The sequence below is a fragment of the Paralichthys olivaceus genome, chromosome 10 (assembly GCF_024713975.1).
Source record: "Paralichthys olivaceus isolate ysfri-2021 chromosome 10, ASM2471397v2, whole genome shotgun sequence".
Lineage (NCBI taxonomy): Eukaryota > Metazoa > Chordata > Actinopteri > Pleuronectiformes > Paralichthyidae > Paralichthys > Paralichthys olivaceus.
The window spans coordinates 5,263,503-5,281,368 of record NC_091102.1 but is presented as its reverse complement, the minus strand read 5'-3'; the positions used below and the strand labels follow the sequence as shown (position 1 = coordinate 5,281,368).

The 17,866-nt window shown below is 42.8% G+C and overlaps 2 protein-coding genes and 1 long non-coding RNA gene across 6 annotated transcripts; 1 reads left to right on the top strand and 2 right to left on the bottom strand.

Annotated features, from left to right (window-relative positions):
- Positions 1–109: 109 nt before the first annotated feature.
- LOC109637891 (uncharacterized) lies at positions 110–3,235 on the bottom strand. The gene is made up of 8 exons (XM_020100548.2): positions 3,039–3,235; positions 2,663–2,781; positions 1,786–1,846; positions 1,633–1,700; positions 1,327–1,429; positions 692–810; positions 448–593; positions 110–356 (listed from the first exon to the last, which is right to left on the bottom strand). Exons 1-8 carry the CDS (start codon positions 3,097–3,099, stop codon positions 248–250), a joined length of 786 nt encoding a protein of 261 aa, XP_019956107.1. The 5' UTR covers positions 3,100–3,235; the 3' UTR covers positions 110–247.
- Positions 1,811–2,677, top strand: LOC138411755 (uncharacterized). Its single transcript, XR_011244243.1, has 3 exons — positions 1,811–1,941; positions 2,297–2,415; positions 2,564–2,677. It is a non-coding gene; the product is annotated as an uncharacterized lncRNA (long non-coding RNA).
- Positions 3,236–4,825: 1,590 nt separating the features above from the next.
- Positions 4,826–16,294, bottom strand: med14 (mediator complex subunit 14). Of its 4 annotated transcripts, none has more exons than XM_020100709.2 (29): positions 15,688–16,294; positions 15,145–15,171; positions 14,933–15,038; positions 14,630–14,803; positions 14,394–14,523; positions 14,154–14,282; positions 13,901–14,008; positions 12,924–13,056; positions 12,615–12,765; positions 12,410–12,521; positions 12,072–12,197; positions 11,819–11,897; positions 11,329–11,488; positions 11,002–11,196; positions 10,508–10,642; positions 10,301–10,377; positions 10,051–10,211; positions 9,666–9,812; positions 9,160–9,404; positions 8,736–9,005; positions 8,321–8,573; positions 7,709–7,831; positions 7,334–7,510; positions 6,987–7,225; positions 6,713–6,892; positions 6,363–6,470; positions 5,982–6,107; positions 5,677–5,866; positions 4,826–5,554 (listed from the first exon to the last, which is right to left on the bottom strand). In XM_020100709.2, exons 1-29 carry the CDS (start codon positions 15,861–15,863, stop codon positions 5,481–5,483), a joined length of 4,311 nt encoding a protein of 1,436 aa, XP_019956268.2. In that variant the 5' UTR covers positions 15,864–16,294; the 3' UTR covers positions 4,826–5,480. The 4 variants fall into 4 exon arrangements, with proteins under 4 accessions (XP_019956268.2, XP_019956269.2, XP_019956270.2 ...); XM_020100710.2 differs by having other exon boundaries at positions 9,160–9,374; XM_020100711.2 differs by lacking the exon at positions 7,709–7,831.
- Between the last annotated feature and the right edge of the window lie 1,572 nt (positions 16,295–17,866).

Genomic DNA, 17,866 nt, shown 5'->3' with positions numbered 1-17,866 from the left:
TACATTCATTTCCAAACAGCTGACTCTCCACATGTTAACACACGAGTCACATTCAGGCAGGAAATATAAAAACCTAGACGATTTATAAATGAAGTCGGCTTTCCAATCCTGCCATCATTTAGCTGAACACACTCATGTAGCACCTCTTCACAGTCGAAACATCATCAGTTCATTCAGAGCCAGGAGACTCCTGGAGAGACGCTGCACCAGAACGTCAGGGCTCGTAGATTCAGGGGCCCACGGTGAGTCAGGACAGGAGCTGGGACACGAAGCTCACGGCCTGGTGGAGGTCGTCCGTCAACTCCTCCGGGAGCGACAGCACCACAGACGTTAAGCTCTGAGTTATTTCTAATATCCTGCGAAGAGAACAATACGTGGTCGTAATCAGACTCCTGCATTAATCACCAGCATCCTGTCCAGCAGCCAAACGTTTGCTTTGTGACCCACCAGTTGATGTAGTGAGCAGCCAGCTGAGGCTCGTGCCTGGAGCCTTCGTCATTCACCAGAGACTGTTTCATCTGTTTGAAGTTAGCCTCAATATCTTTCTTTATTTCAGAGAAGACCTGAATTCCCCTGAAAGAGCTGATGACTTGCTGCGGAAACAAAAAAAATAGACGGTTTGGAAATCACACAGCAGCTTTTGGTAAAGTGGAAGCATAAAGGAAAAGAGAAGATGAATCGATCTCCTCACATATATGACCGAGAGCTGGTGGGCGATGTATTTATGACTTCCGAGGTGTCGGATATCTTCTTCCAGCTGCTGACTCAGCACCAAGAGCTGGTTCAGTTTGGCGATGTGGTAGAAGTAATCTGCAACAGAAGCATCAGCCGACATGAATTCTACCATTTTGATCATGTAGCTAACACGGATAGAGCCAATGACGGATTACAGATTATATTATGTTTGTTTTAGTTTGTTTGAATGTTTTGTAATCTGCAGATTAGATCACATGATGTTGTACATTCTGTTAAATCTGTATCAATTCATATTTTTCTATATTTTTTATATTCTTTACACTTAAGTATTACATGTTACTTATTACTAACTGATGCCTATTTTGACTCTGTCAAATGTCCCCATTGACTATTAACGGATTATCTTATCTTATTTTACTCATCTGAGCCGTCCTTCTTGTAAATGTCCAGAAATTAAAAAATAACTAATGTGGGTGGCAGGTTTGTGCCAACAGTCATGATAGTCCATCCATGCATATTGACATGGACATGTTGAGCATGAAAAGATGACTTATTTCTTTATCAAGAGCTCTTGTTGGATGCCTGATTTTCTGTTGTTGCTGCAGGATGGAGATGTATCTCCTCTCTCACCGTCCATCGGCGGCCTCTCCAACATTTCCACGGGGCTGCCTTGAATGAGGAACACCTCTACACGAGGAAACATGGCTGACAGACCCACCATGTCCAGGTAGTCCTGAGGTAACAGAGGGGAATAATTATACATTACCCAAATCCTTGTTGGTAATGATTTATTTGTCATTTCCTTATAATTTACTCAATAATTTCAATATAGGAATTGTATTGTTTGCTCATAATTACAGAGGAAACAGGAAGTTTTGTAACAATGACTCACAACAATTAGTCTGAGTAAAGAATGAATGTGGTCAGATGTGATACCTCCAGCTGTGGCATAGGCTTTGGTAGATGTTCAAGGCACTGCAGCATCTGGTCAAGGATCTCAGATCCTTTAAGAGTAAAGCACAAAAACTGTCAGAAGTTAAAATACAGGAGCTGCAGCCATGTTTAAATCAACTCTGTGACTCTTTGTACCTTGAGCCTGGAAAGTGTCTGATTCCTCTGGACTGCAGCCTTGTCCCAACTGCTCCTGGAACTGTGACACACACACTGTGAACCACAGGATACAGAATGACGTCTGTACTGAATCATGTGAAATGATGATGACACAAGCTGGACCTGAAATCATATGTATGTATGTAACTGATACACAGTATATACTGAAGGAGAAATTGGCAATGATTCCTAAGTTGTCGATATCAAACCCTAATGACAAAGAAATGCAACTGAGCCTTGATATTTTAACACTTCAACTATAAACTTAACCTACTATAACAAAAAGAAACCACAAATATAACTGAATATATATGAATTAAATTGAGAAAATAAAAGGTTGAACTGTAAAATGAACATGAACCCTGATACCGATCTGTCTGTGAGCGGCTCCTATAAAAAAATACTATTTATCTGATGATGATGATAATAATAATAATACAAATCCTAGAACTGTATTGATAATCCAGCCACTATGATAATATTGTTTTAGTCACAGGCCTTTCTCCAGATGAGACGTCACCAAGCATGTCATGTGACCACCCGAAAAAATGTCTTTGTCTGAAAAAGTGCCCAAAATTATACACACCTGGGGAGTAAAATAATAAAAAGGTTTGTGGAACTGGAAAGATTCATAGCATCCATTTTTTCATAGATAAATCAGTCTGGCTCTAGTATTAGTTACTTCCTCCATATCTGTTTATTTGCTTTGGTTCATGGAGAAGCACTGGATAAAATATTATTTTGTTTACTTTCACAGTTACATGGAAATTGGTGCAAACTGAGGAGACAGTGGATCAGGTGGGTGTAAGCTCTGCAGTGTTGGTGCTGATGCGTTCATTGTCAGGTTACTCTATACCTGCTGCATCTGTGCCCTGATGAGGAGGTCCAGCTGCCCACAGAGACACAGCATCTCCAGGCCCACCTGCTCCGGACCCAGCTGCACGGGCATCAGGGGTCTCCTCACCTGTAGCTCCACTGGGCACAAAGCAAACTCCACATCAGCACCTTCTGCAGGACCTGACTGACACACGCTCACTTTCTATTAATACACACAGAGCACACCCTGCATGAGACAAAATGCATGTGTCATATCTCCTGCAGGTCCAGGTTGGGCTGGTGGATGGGGGGCTGAAGGGGAGTGGTCAGTGGGTCTGCAGGGGCGCACACCCTCCATGGGGGAATCGAACAGGAGACATTTCAAAGTAAAATCAGATATAATGAGTGTGTCTTACCTTTGAAAGCTTCGTGGTAAACACAGGGCTGACACAGCGGCTCCGATGTGCGCGCTGCCATGTCTGACTGGAGCAGATGAGGATCACAGCTCTTCACCTGAAGCTGATCCGCGGAGAAAAAGCCATATGAAGCCCGGGGAGCGCAGGGTGAACGCCCGTGGTGGAGGCTAAGTTAAAGAAAGTCTGACTTATTCATCGAGATGCATCTGATCGGATCTGTCTTTGTCCGTGTGGTGCGTTCAAGTGTCGGGCTGCAAAAGGGAGGTGATGGTTCCTCATCCGTGATTTGTCGTCTCCATGCGGGAGGTGGTGATGAGCGGATCCGGTGCTGAAGCAGGAGGATCCATGGAGGAAGATAACAGCACACACACACTCAGACACACTCAGACAGACACAATGCCCACGCCCTTAGCAACAACAGTCGAGCACACACAGACACACACACGATGATGTCATGTCTCTGGGATGAGCTGCAGCATCACTGTGGGATGCACCTCAAAGCAGAAGGTGTTTTCCAGTCATTTACTCTGAATTGAGTGTCATTATGCTCATGCATTTTTATTTTAAACTTCTTCATATTCTGCAAAAATCCTGTGCTCTACTTTCCAATTCGTTTATTTCCAGGACTGATCAATCATCAATTACTCCTATTACTTTATATATAAAAACCCATTTACCTCCACATTCTGTATTATTTGTTAAATCCACACCACATGATAAAGACTGAGCTTTAGTGGTGCGAGGTGTGTTACCTTCAGACAGAGCCGGGAATCTCCTCGTTTTCAGTCCTTTGTCAAGTTAAACTATGCTAAAATAACTGGATGCTGGATTAATATGTTGTACTTGTCTGACAAAGAACCCCAAAGACATTCAGTGTGCAATCACACTAAGAGAACTAGAACAGAGTCCCATTAAATTCAATGAAGCTGAACCAAATATATAGATATCAGTCCTCTAAATGTCAATATCAAGATCCATCAATTCTTCCCTGGGAAATCACTGAAAACTAAAACATATATATATATATATTCTGTAATGTTAAAGAAAATAATTTTAAAATCCAGACATAAATTGAATTGGTTCATCCTACTCTTCGAAAGGTTTTACTATAAAAGATTGTACTGTACATGACAGTACTACCCAATTAATTTTCAATCGACTCTTCACGTGATTATTCTGGCATCATTTCACAATTCTTAAGAATTAAGATCGGTTTAAGTATGATGCAGTTATTATTGAAATTTGTTATAAATTAAACTGCAACAACCTGTAATAACATATAGAGGCAAAATGTCATGTCAATGCATCAATAATAAATTTAGGTACAAAAAATTTTTTTTAAATCTAAGTGAGAAGGTCACTAACAAATTTGTATGGGAAATTGTCTTCAACAGCATGGTGACATTTCATAATAAATCCAAGTATAAGTGTCATTACACAATAAATCCAAGTTTTACTTTAATTTTAAACAGAGACACTGAATGATTTTGAGTCTGCGTCGGTGGAGCAGCTGAAATGAAAGTGCTGAGAAGAGTCAGAGTGTTGAAAGCAGTTGGAAGGCAGAGGTACAATAATCATGAAATAATGTTATGTAACACTCATAATGGGCTTATTGTGCATGAGAAGTTTTACTTTTGATTTTATTCCATCTAACTTTTTGGGAAATACTTTTGCTTAAGCAGAATATGAATGTATTTGCATGTTTTTATCGTGTATGTTTATTTTGCCTGAATAAATGTTCGAATTATTTTAGTACTTCTGCCAGTGGAAGATCCTCGAAGCACAAACCAGCTGTGGGCTTGGTTTATTAAATAGCAAAGTCAGACAAGAAGTCTCAAATGTTTCAATTGAGACTCACAATGCATCTTAATAAAATACAACTGGCGTAAAAAGTTTGTCACAGTTTTACAGTATCCAAAGGGAGAGTTTGAAATAAAAATCCAGAGGTCTCAACAGTGTAAAGGCAAGAAAGCATTTAAATAGTGTGCTGAGGAATATATCTGATACTACAATAATATCAGTATAGCGTAGTAAAAAAAGAAAAACTGAAGACAGGCTCTAGCAAAATCCTAACTCACCTGATTTGTTTCAACACTCAAATATACAATAATGTACATGTTTTCGTAAACAACAATAATTTCAATAGATAATCTTGTTTACAAGTGCACCTGGAGGAAAAAAATAACATTTATATCCCTTTGCAGGACCCTCTTCCTCTTCTGAGATCCACCTGAACAGCAAATCTTGTTTCTAAGCTTCTCTCAGGAATAAAGAAGTCCAGTCCAGTGGCTGAAGCAGAGAGGACACATGCTGGGGTTTGTGATGTGTTGGGACAATAATTGTTACTCTGAGCTGTTTCATCTTCAGCTCAGGGATTGACCCCCCACGTGGTCTCAAAGGGACTCCAGTTGAGTTGCAGTGCAGTTTCTGAGGTTGTTGTTACTACTGACGAGTGCCAGGCGGCAGCGTGAGGTTGGCCATCAGCTCGTGAACAGAAGCGAATATTGTACACTCACCTGAAAGAAAAGACAGTAAGTGTGAGGAAAGAAAAATAATTAAAAAATAAAATACAATGTGATATGACTTCTGCTCTACACATTCAGTGTCCATTATCTGCACGTCTCGCCTCTCATCTCACCCTGTCTAGCCGGGTGCAGCTCATTGAACCTCTTCAGGATACTAGAGACCATGAGTGCAGCAGCCCCAGAGGAGCTGTGCTGTCTGGGGATGTCAGCCTGCTGAGTGAGGCCTGTGGCCATGTCGTACACAATGGGAACAATAATGGTCACTGGCTCCTGAGACACTGGGATACGCTGGGTCAGCTGCAACTGTGAGCCACAACAGACATGAGGTAAGGTTGGTTAATGCATTTCAGATGACGCTTCACAGGTAGAAGTGTATAAACTCTGTCCTGATTTTGGAGAGCTAGTTGCTGAGACTTACAAAGAAGAGCATCTTGGACTTGAGCACCACAGCAATGGTCCCTGGTGGAGCGATGGGAGGAGCACTGGGAGGGATGGTGAGACAGAACTGGACGTTCCACTTCAGCTGAGCGGCCTGGTCGGGGTACTGAGGAAAGAGACACAAGGTAAAATACTTCAAACTGTAGTAAACAGTACAGTTCAACAACAAAAGTCAGACATCGTTTCATCCATATATTTTCATCATATTCATATATTTACATTTTTAATTATAAAATTCACAAAATATATATATTTTGTGAATTATATATATATATAATTGGGTGCTCGTTTATTTATTTAGTAAATAAATAAACAAGCACCTAATCTTAATATAGTTATAGTATAAAAAACTGCTGCCCACCAATTCAAGCTTCATGATGCGCACACAGTCCCGCAGGATGTTAGTCGGGGCCCCCAGCAGCTTTGTGAAGGCATTCAGAGTGTTGTATTTAAAGGGAGGACCAGCAACCTAAAAAGATGACAACAGAGAAAGAAAAGAATGAAAAAATTAAAAGTGTGAGACAATGACTGTCATACAAATGTAAAGGAGTAGATTTTATCATTATTTTAAAATCAAAAGCAAAGGGGACCAGATATCACTGAGAGCTTAACAGACATAACTTTAACATAACCTTTTCATATTATGCAAGAATATACTTAATTTAAGAATTTACTGAATTGGACCTTTACGTTCATGCTGCTTTCACATACCCGTGTCTCAAAGAACTTCTCCAGCACCTGAAGCTCCTCCTGGGACCAGGGACCTGTGTTTTCTGGAGTGACTTTGAGCTGCAGTGTTTGGTAGTTCTTTGGGTTGAGAGCAACCCGGCACTTGAGCACATCCGTCTTGAACATGATCACTCCAGGCTCATTGGAGTTCACAATGGACAACTGGAGGAGAATTGAAAGAGTAGAAGTGAGAAGAGAGTCGAACAGATAAAGAAATATATAGAGCAACAAACAATCCTCAAATGGCGACGCTCACGTTGGCTTCCTGCTGGATAATCCTCTGCAGGTGTCGTCTCATGATCACTGAACCCAGGAAGCGCTCCAGCGGTGAGCAGAGGTAGCTCCCTGCCAGGCCTGGCACCAGGCAGGGCGTGGGTGAGGGTAGCAGAAGCACATGCAAGGCATTGTGGGTGAGAATGGTAGGAATGGAGGCAGCCCAGGGGCGCTGAGGTAGCTTGCGGGGTGGAGGCATACTGGTAGGCATGACTTGTGAACCTAAAAAAAAGATTGACATAATAATGAGTAAACAGCATGTTGTGGGTAGTATGTGAACTGGTTAAAGTTTTTAAAAATATGACGCAACACTGAGAAAGTAGAACTTACTGGTCGCAGCACGTGGAGAATGAGGATCAGGGATTGGCGAGTGCAGCGACGGGTTACCAGGAGACATTCCATGGATCCTTGCTCCAGGAGAGGGCCCTGAGACCTGGGGGGAACCTGGCCACTGACCCCTATGGCTGGGAGAAACCATGGCATATGGAGAGCTGGGGTCCAGAGCGCCTAGGTTCAACCAGAGATAGCCATCAGCGATACAGTCAGACAAATACACCACTGTGTGCCCACTGTATGCCCGCAACCTACAGGCTATTTGTGATATGTTTGCAGCCTAGTGTCTTATTAAGATCAGCCCATTCCAGCCCTTGCCCAGAAGACCAACATTTCCACCGGGCCAGCATTAAAGGACACCTTCCTGCTTACCGTGGGGACTCGCAAAGCTGGTCTGGCTCATGGCTATGCCCAGGGAAGATGGAGACGGGGTGGGCCCAAAAGGAGAGGGTGCCCTCAGAGCCCCACTAGGGGAGCCAGAGGCATGGATGTTCCCTGCATACACACACATGCACACACCAAAGGGCTCGTCAGACTCAGAGGTTGACAAGTTCTCCTCACACACACACACGCTAACACACACGCTAACGCACACACACGCTAGAGCTGGGCGGAAGGGCCGTAGTCTCTGGCTGGCAGGCTGAGATGGCGAGGAATGGAAGGAGCAGGACTGAATGCATGCTTTGTTTCCTCTCGGCTGCACAGTGAGTGCATGTTGCATGAAGAACACAACAGATCTCATGGTTTCACCAAAACTTAAAATGGGCACACATGGTTGCGCTTCCTCATTCTCTCTGACATACACACAACAAAAGCTCCAGTCAACAGAAAGGTTGGTGACAGTAATGTGAAATATACCAAAACAATGGTTTGTTGGTCATAACGCTCTATGGCAGCATGAGAAGCCAAGATGACACAAACACAATGTCACGCGTTCTTTCTCACACACTCACTCACACACACACAAACATCAAGTACCATTACCTGGTGACTGTGTGGGCATCATGGATGGTGAAGGAGTTACGTTAGCATGGTAATTTGGTGGCGGTGACGTGAGAGGAGGATAAACACCTCCTGCACCCCCTCTCATCGTCTGTGGCTGCTGCTGCTGAGCTTGCAGCTGGTTCATTAGACTGTCCATCACGTCCGCACCGACCGGCGAGGGCGGGTTATCGTCTTCGTTGACGGAGCGTCTGCGAGCATCCTGATTGCTGTCTACAAACATGTTCAGGAATGTCTACAAAAAGGGAAAGAGTGGAAGGACGGTGGTTGATGTAAAACACTACAACTAATACACATCAAACTGAATATCTTCATTAGATTTACTGTTGGGATCTAATTGTAGTCTTTAATAAGAAAGAGAATAGATAGAGAGACTATATCTCTGAGCTTGTTATACCTTGAGTCCTGGAGCTGGGTAGAAGCCCTCTACAATCTTAGTGTTGTCAAAGAGACTGTAGGCTCCATCTCTGATTGCCACCACTCCGCGGCTGCGGCAGTAGATGTCGATGCAGTACATGTTTCGGAACGCCAGGCGGATGTGTGTGGGTGACTGGGGTAGAATGGAGAAGCACTGGTAGGCAGTGTTGGTGCGCTGGGTCAGGCCCAGCATGGGCACTGTTGGTAGCTTGTTGATTGCATTCAGAGGGGCCAGCGTGTCAGAAAGTACCTGAGGAGGACAATCAAATAGAAATATGGTCAGAAAGTTACACAGGAAAAAGTACAGATACACAATTTTTGGAAGCAGCGTGAAGAGAGAAGAAAAGAATGTGAAACTTGTGAAAATGAGTTGATCCAGATCTAACAAATTCTTGCTTCTGCACCTGCAGCAGCTGCATCACATTGGGGCTCTTGTTGAACATCTCCTGTAGCTGATGGAGGATGATATTGTGGCAGTTTGAGCAGCCAGAGTTGGGTCCCACGGTGCCCAGGGCAAGGTGGAAACGTTGGCTGCTGGAGTTCCACTGGATGGTGACAGAGCTGCCTTTGGTGGTGCCATAACACAGCACCAGCTTACGGTAGTTATACAGCCGCACCTCTGAAAACAGGCTCAGGTAAGATGGCATCTCTGGAAGAAGGCAGTCACAACATGCAGCTGCATTAGATGTGTTTCTTAAGCCAAGAACTAAGTCAGCACTAGTGACACACGGCCTGGGATTACACATGGAGTATTGCAAACTGAAAAATTAAACATGATCAATATGACAATGTTTGTTTTAAACAACAGTAACATACTGGACGGTTTCAGATGAACTGACTGATACAAGGACAACACAGTCATTGATTTGAATGTAAGTGTAATCTGCTTTTCAGATGAGCAAGCTTATACCTGGCAGGGCCCGAGCAAAGTTGAGAACACACTGGTAGAGCTGACTGATGGCATTCCAGTCATTCAGGAACATCTCTACAACCTTCCGTCCACCCACCGGCTCCGACAGAGGGTTTTCATAGGTCAGATATATGTGCCGTGTTGACGCTAAAGGGGGAACAGATGGGTTCAATTAGAGGAGGATGCAGACTTCCTTTATTAACATTAAGCCATATGTTATGAAAAACTCTCATGACTCATCTATTAAAATCAATGCAGGGTGATTACTATTGGATCTTAAACATACATGTACTTTTTATTATTTAGCTTGTAATCTGACACATGTTCTTAGGACACTTAGGGTAAATTAATTAAGGTAAAAGAATTGTGTGTAGGTGTTGTATACCTTGCTCCTTGCTGTGTGTGCTGTTGAGAGGACAGTTTGCCAGCATCAGTTCAGCCACCCAGGTGCGGTTGTTCCTGCCCTGCAGTCGGAAGGTGCAGTCCAGTAGGGAACGCTCTAAAGCTCTCCTGGTCTCCTCTCCTACTCCTTTACATGGAGGAATCCTGCAGAATAAAACCAACATTGTATAGTCACAATGATTGCGACAAAGTTTATCATACTTGAATGAAATGAAAGTGGCTGTGAGTATTACTTTAGCAGACGTATTGCATGACTGCTGCTGTCTCCCTCCACTTGGACACCCTGGTTTGGAATTTCCATGTTGGACAGCTAATCAAACACAGACAGACAGAGACATGCAGAATTACCCAGAAAACACATGACTGTGATTGCCATACTTGATGGGTTTAAAGCGGGACATGTTTACAGATCGGCCTGAATGATTTGCACTGTGAGTTACCTCTGTTCTGAGGCCAATAAAAGGCATGTTGGTGTCGCACATCGCTACCAGGTGAGCCAGCTCCTTGTTGAAGGCACACATTTCACCGGACCGCTTCGGCTTTTTTGGCTCTGGGTCCCCCTGATCACATGATGTCTACAGAGCAACAAGAGATGAAAAACAAACATTGAAAGGGCACACGGTTTTGCATATCCAGCAGGACAGATATATTTATAGAGGGTTGATGCATTGCTATAGGAATGTGTCCTACTCATACACACTGAGATACACCAGAGCTGGAGCATTTTGTAATAATATTAGGCAGAAATATTAACCTTTGAATGTAATAATTGTAAAATATGTCTTTGTCATACATAGCATTATTATTCACTTTTACCATCCACATTTTCTTAACTGGTCAAAACTGTCTTAAATGAACAGCTAAACAAACACCATACAGATTAAAAAACAACAACAAAACATTAATTATGATGAAAAACCATTTGTATGACTACCTTTCTCTTAGTCCCAGGTCGGGCCACTTTCCCTGCTGAAGCGTCCTGGACAAGGTGTTCTAGGTTGGGCTTGAAATGCTGCAGTAGTTGAGCGCACATGGGTCCATCCTCTCCTTCCAATTGAGAAACAGAAAGGAAGGAGTACTTGTACTGCAAGGCTGTGGGACTACTAGGCACTTCAAGCATTTCCACCACCTACAAAGAAGAGACAGGTAGTAGGAAACAAGATGGTGAATGAGAGAGTGACATAATAATCTTTGTTGTGCAATTTCCTTCAAGTTATTTTAGTTCAGCTTTTTTCAGTAATATATTTGGTTATGAACTCACAATGTAGTACTGCGGAAGACGTGTGAGCTTTATGAAGAGTTTGTGTTTGGACAAGTTCCCAACAGGGTGAGAGGCGGAGTTGGAGAGGTGGAGGACATCAGTACACACAGTCGGAAGGTGCTTCACAGACTGTCGACAGCGCTGCTCTCCCAACCAGAACCTGGCCAGAGCAAGGAAGAGTAATTAAAGTCAAACTGTAAAAAGTCCAGGGTTCATAGATTATACTAATGCACACAGTACTGCCAGTGCTGCCCTGGCAATTCATCTCAACAGCTATCTTGCCACCTGCTTAGCCAAGTGTTGCTTCTCACGGCTCCTGCTACTGACTGCAGTTAGTTCGTTTGATGAGTTATAATCTGGTGTCAGACTGTGGCTCCTACTTTTGACAGTTTGCTCTCAACCACTGCTGTTTTCCAAACTGCTACCACTTTCACCAGCTAAGAACGTTAACAGTGAATATATAATATTCTGTGTGGGAAAGTGAACTTACTTCAGCTGTTGCAGCCAAGAAATGATGCGCTTCATGTCGTCGTTGATGGTCTTTTCAATGTCATCCAGCATGGACTGATCTTTAGAGAGAGCACAGTTTTATGAGCTGAGCAAGCAAAACAGTCGCAGTTGCATTAGTGGCGGTTGAATCATAAGACTAGAAAACATTCTAACTAATCACCAGCTAAATTGATTAATTCCTTTACAGTAAAGCAAAAACAAACTCCTCTGACTTAATATTTGCACCTACTTACCAAGTCCATACAACATGGGCTGGAACATGCCAGAGTGTAGGTCTACAAAGATGTGTAAGCACTCTGAACGACCACAGGGCTCCAGTATTGGAATTACGAGTGTGGGTAAAGCAGTCTCGATGAATGCTGAAAGAAACACACACTTGTAAGCATCTATAATACAGCAGATGGTTCAAACCCATATTTGAAGTCCATTAACCAACTTAACCAAAATTGACCTTTTTTTCCATTGTTTCACTAATTGGCACATGGTTGCAGCTGTTGAAATAATGTTTCCATGGTTTTGCTAAAATACCTAAAAATATGTTTAATAGTGAGATGAGAAGGTTAATACATACAGTTGTCACTGGGATTGCTGGCCTTTAGAATGGCCTTCAGTTCCTGTAGCTTCTGATTAGAGCGCGCATGCACACTGTCAATCAAGAGTTTCTCCACAGACAGATGGTCAATCTAGAGAATGAGTGAAAGAAAACCAACGTCATTCAAAAGATGAGCTGTTTGAATAATAAGCCAAACTGACTTTTACATTAATGTCCACTTCACCTTCATAGCTCTCTCCATTAACTTGGGGTCACAGGCAGGGAGAGGAGGTTCATGAGAGATTTGCAATGGCTTAGATCCATCTGACTCGTCGATTCTGATGGTGACTTTATGTACTGATGCCGTGCCTGTTTTCCTACCCAGAACCTGTTGGCTGAAGAAAGAAAACGAAGGGTTACTACCAGTCACTCTATACATTCTGGTACGTTTTTTGAAAACATTGTATCAGTGCAAGCATAAGTATTCAAAAGACAAGTATAAAACTGAACATATGTGTACACGTCTATTAATGTGCTGCAATTTGTGTCTTACTTCCAGACGGTGAGTGTGAGGTATTTTGCGGGCATATATCTCTCCTCCTGCACAAGGTCTCCCCATCGCTCTCTGATCAGCATCAGAGTCTGAGAGTGAAGCACCTCTAGCTGCAGTGACAGACAGAAGGAGTCTGGAAACAGTGTGGTTAAAGAAAACAGCGTCCAGGTGAACAGAGATAAAAGTAGACACATCTTCCCATTAATATTCACAACACACTCACACACATATCCTTGAGACACATACACTTTCTTGGTAAAAGGGCTAATTGTGCCCCACACAGACCGCTCTTTGACACATTACACTGCACTGCTAGCATTGGTGGGGGAAAGGCAGAGCCGAGCGCTGATTAGCATTGTGATTAGCGGGGATGTGCTCAGCTTGCATGCTTGATTAGGGCCTTTGATGTTAGCATGAACGCTAACAAGCTGTTGTTTGTCTATATATTTTACCACAGACTGATGAGTGCAAGGCCTCTGACTGTCTGATCAGAACAAATCTGCTACTTTCTTCTTATATGGATGGATTACAACAGTGTGAAGAGTGGTTATCACTGCCTGACAGTCTTCTAACAAATGTTAGGTGATATGATGGTACATTTGCATAGAAAATGTGATTTTGCTGCAGCGAGGACACATGAAAAACATAAATGTCTAAGTAAAATATCAACAGGTGTTCTCATCTCCACAAGGACTTCATTACATCTCACATAACCTAGCTGTGTGACAGGCTCAGTGAAAAAATTGTAGGATATAATTATAAAAAAGAAGGTTAAGAAGGATGCAATTCTGCAGCTGTGTTTCTTATTGAAATGCTGCACTCGTCTGCTTGACCAGTCAATACTCTGGTATATGCTCTGATACACACACACACCCCTACGCTACTGCAGTAGTTCGCAGACTGGGACAAAAGCCAAATGGTTGCAGGCAAGACATACACAAAATTCATGTGTATGTATCCAGACAAAGAAAGGATACGCAAGCAGTTGTACATGTCCTGCAGCGGTTTTTCATCAGCACAAAGACGGGCCTGGACCAACTCATGGATGAAGTTCACCTGCAAACTGTGGACCAGGGCTCGGCCATCTGTCAATATGGACGGGGAGAGGGAATAAATGGAGCGTGGCATTGAGGTGACAGACAAACCAATTGAGTGAAAGAAAAAATGTCAGAAATGAAGTTTACTTTCTATTTGCTTGTCTATGGTACTCACTGTGAATGTGTGGCTTACCTCCAGTTTCTTTGTCCTCCACTAGAATCTCCAGCTTCAGCAGCCTCCAGGGAATATCTGGGTCGTCTCCCATCACGGTCAAAGTAGCTTCAAACTCTCCTTCCACACGAAACTTAACACGCCCATTAGCTACACAAATAAAGACACAATCATAATCATAAGATCTCCTCCTTTCCAGTGCACTTATAATAATGGCTAGTGGTCAAAATATACCATTGACAGGTCACATAAGTTGCTTACCGACTGTGAGGTTTGCTAGCTGTGGTGGTAAGTCTGTGGTGACAAGGCGGTGTCGGAGAATCTGATTAAGCTGGTTCAGAGTGGTCTGTTTCTCAACTTTAGTAATGGGGTCTGGAGGAATGATCTTATCCTACACAAATGAACACAAATATAGAACTCAGGTGTGAATTTTGATCTCCCAACATCTTTTCCTGAATGACTCTTTATCAAGAATCATAGAATTTAAACAAACTTACTCGTATGCATGTGGGCAAGCGTGGGTATGACCCTGTGGTGAGCACATCGATGGCAAAAGGGATAGCGAAGCTGGGCAATCGTGCATGAACCAGTGCATCTCTGGCCAGTGATGCCAGCCTATCAGCTGTGTCCACAAACAAGATGGTCTGCTGATCCAGAAAGCTGGAGATCATCTGTTACCAATATGGGAGAAAAGTAAGTATATTTGCAATGTGCTCTGTCTCTCTTGTAAACACAACATATTGGCAAAACTCATCTTTCCTGAAGATGTGATGAATGAAGAATAAATAAAAACAACATACCGCACACTTCTCAACTTTCCCTGCATTGCTCGCCCACTTCACCAGGGAAAGTAGACGCACAAATAACTGCCTGGTTCGACTGGCGAACTGCACAATCTCAATTTTCCTAAAAACCACCATGACAAAACAAACATAAACAGAAGCTTGTCAGAATGAGTGACAACAGGAGTGAGCATTTAAGGACTTTCAGGATCAGATTTGAAGACACATACCTCTCCATGTCAGTTTTTCTGGGAAGTCTGTGAAAAACAGAAAGTGTAAACAACTGAGTTACTGCCATTATCCTCAAAGTAGATGATTAACCCAACATATTACTAATCTGAATAAACATCCATGTAATGAGTCTGAATAGATTGTTAGTCAGTTTGCAGCAGGGAGAAAAACTAGCTTTGGATTTTGTAGAGCAGACAAATGCAATGAATCTGGTGTCGCACATATAAACAACCCAACAAAACCACTTAACCTGGGACTTAAGACCATTAGCTACCTCTGACTTTAGGAGCTAGGATGTGTTGTTTACCTGTGCACCCCCTCACATCACATTAGCTACTTGTGCTATCTGCTGTGAAAACACCACCCATGTGAACGGGCTCTTCTAACTTCACGACCACCCCCACAAATAAGCACTTTTGTCCCGTCACGGTTTGTTTTGGTGTCGGGATCATTAGCATCCTCCGGGCTCACTGACGTTAGCTCATTAGCCCGCCAGCTACCCTAGTTAGCCCAGAGGCCTAGGATGCTAACATGCTACTTACAGCTCCGCCAGCAGGGTGATTTCATGGTAGGTCCTCTGGAGGAGGAACTCGATCAGCAGGCTCAGTCGGATGCCGTGCGTGGCCGGGGTCCCGGGTGGCGGCGGCTGCGGACCCGACACCACCGGACCTCCGAGCGGGACGAGCTGCCCGTCTGACCCGATCTGCACCGGAGCCATTTTACAATGACGCTACAGACGAGTTAGCTACGGAGGCGCACGCCCAGCGCTGCAGCGGGGGGGGGAAACCTGTCGGGCTGTGGTGGATTCACTCCGGGCGAAAAAACGTTTTCTTCGAGGCCTCACAACATTTTGTGTGTTCCTCGGCAGGGGCTCGGTTTCGCGGCGCAGCAGAAAAGTCAACGCATACAACGAAGGAGGTGAATCATAACGGACAAGACTCAACGCCGCTCGGCCGCCATCTTTGCTGTCGAGGGCGATTACCATAGATCCGGTGGGAGAGAAAACCCGGACCGGAGCCCTGAGGGGCGAGGAGCTTTAACATCAGGCTGAGGAGGGTTAGTGAAATATTTGTTAAATGTCATCTCAGGTTTGTTATCACAGTCAAATGTGTTCACTGGCTTAGTTTATGTCAGTCTGCTACTTTTTTTAAATTATTATCTATATATTTATTTAAATGTTACTCAAAGAAATTACCCCTATGAGTGTATATGTGGTGTAGTAGAACCGTATTGTAGTAGGCCTTATCTCCCTCTCTCTCATTTTCATAATAAAAATCCAATACGTGAGGGTTATAATGTTCAGTTGTTGTTGATTAAAGTGTATGGTAATTGTAGGGGATTTAATATTTGTGGCGCTTGCATCATAGAGAGGTTTTATTGTTTCTTTAAATTAGATCAAAACATTGCCACCACCCCCATGCTGTCAGTGGTTATAAATTAAATTGTACCCTTTCAAGCCCTAATTCATAAATACCATCTTTTTTTGTATAGAAAATACTTAACCACCTGTCCACATCCTCAACTGAAACCAAACATTTTAAGTTAGTTTGTATTTACTGTAATGCTGTATAGTATTTTGAATAAATAGTTAGTCTCTACTGAGCAACTTAACAAGTGAATGATGAGTCCCTTTATTTTAACCACTTGGTTGATGCTTATCCAAAGCCATTTACTGTACACAGATAGTCACCTGAAGCCTTACCCTACATAGGTACAAATACCACATGTCCTTAGCATAACCCGTTGGCTGAACTACCACTGGGGCAAAGCAGCCAACTGCCCTGGTCCTCAAACTCTATTTAAAACCTCAAAGTTCCAAAGTCCTCAAAACCCCAAGCTCACTGTGTGGCGACTGGTAATTTGACTATCATAACTGTAAGTGATATGGGAAGGCGCACAATATCAGCTGACATGTCAAGGGCCACAGTGTAAAAGCCTTATATCTAAATGTAGGAGCAAGACCACCATTATTACAGCTAATCATTTAATATACTGGGTTCAATTTAACACAGAGCAGATTTGGGACTATGAAATATTCCAGGTCTAATGTATACAATGTACAAAGAGAGAGTTGAGCACGGGGCCTTCCCTGCAACCCCCAAACAGATTAGGTAAGGATAGGTTCAACATTTTCGCGTCTGTCTTTAAACCATATTTTTGTACAAATTTGGCTTGCTGTCAATTCAAGATTTAATGTTCTGTGTCTTGTGTGAATAGCAGTCTTAATTTCAATTATTGATTATTGATATTGATTTATATGTTACAGAGCAGGGTCTGATTATGACACACCAACATTCAGTCCTACTGCTTGTTTGAACATGAACCTAAGGCGTGTGTCATCAAGCAGTTGGTAACTCGATACTGCAAAATGCTGTGAAACATATGCATGTCTACCTAAGATTGGAATACTCCATATGGTTGTACGATTATTGCTTATTCCAAGTCTGATCTTATTTCACATATAGTGCTTTCTTCAGACTATTGTCCTAATCTGGTTAATATTGGAATATTGTTGTTCGTGTAAACATGTCTAGTGTAAATGATGGGGCAGGAAATCTGGAAATTTAAGACTAATATAAGGCTTTGCTGGTCTGTTACTGAACAAACTATTTATTTCTTCTATACAATTTTGTTGTGTAAAACTTTGTACATTTTATACAATTTTAAATCCCCCAAAAGTTTCGATTTAGTTAAAATTAAGATACAAAAAAATTGTGTCGG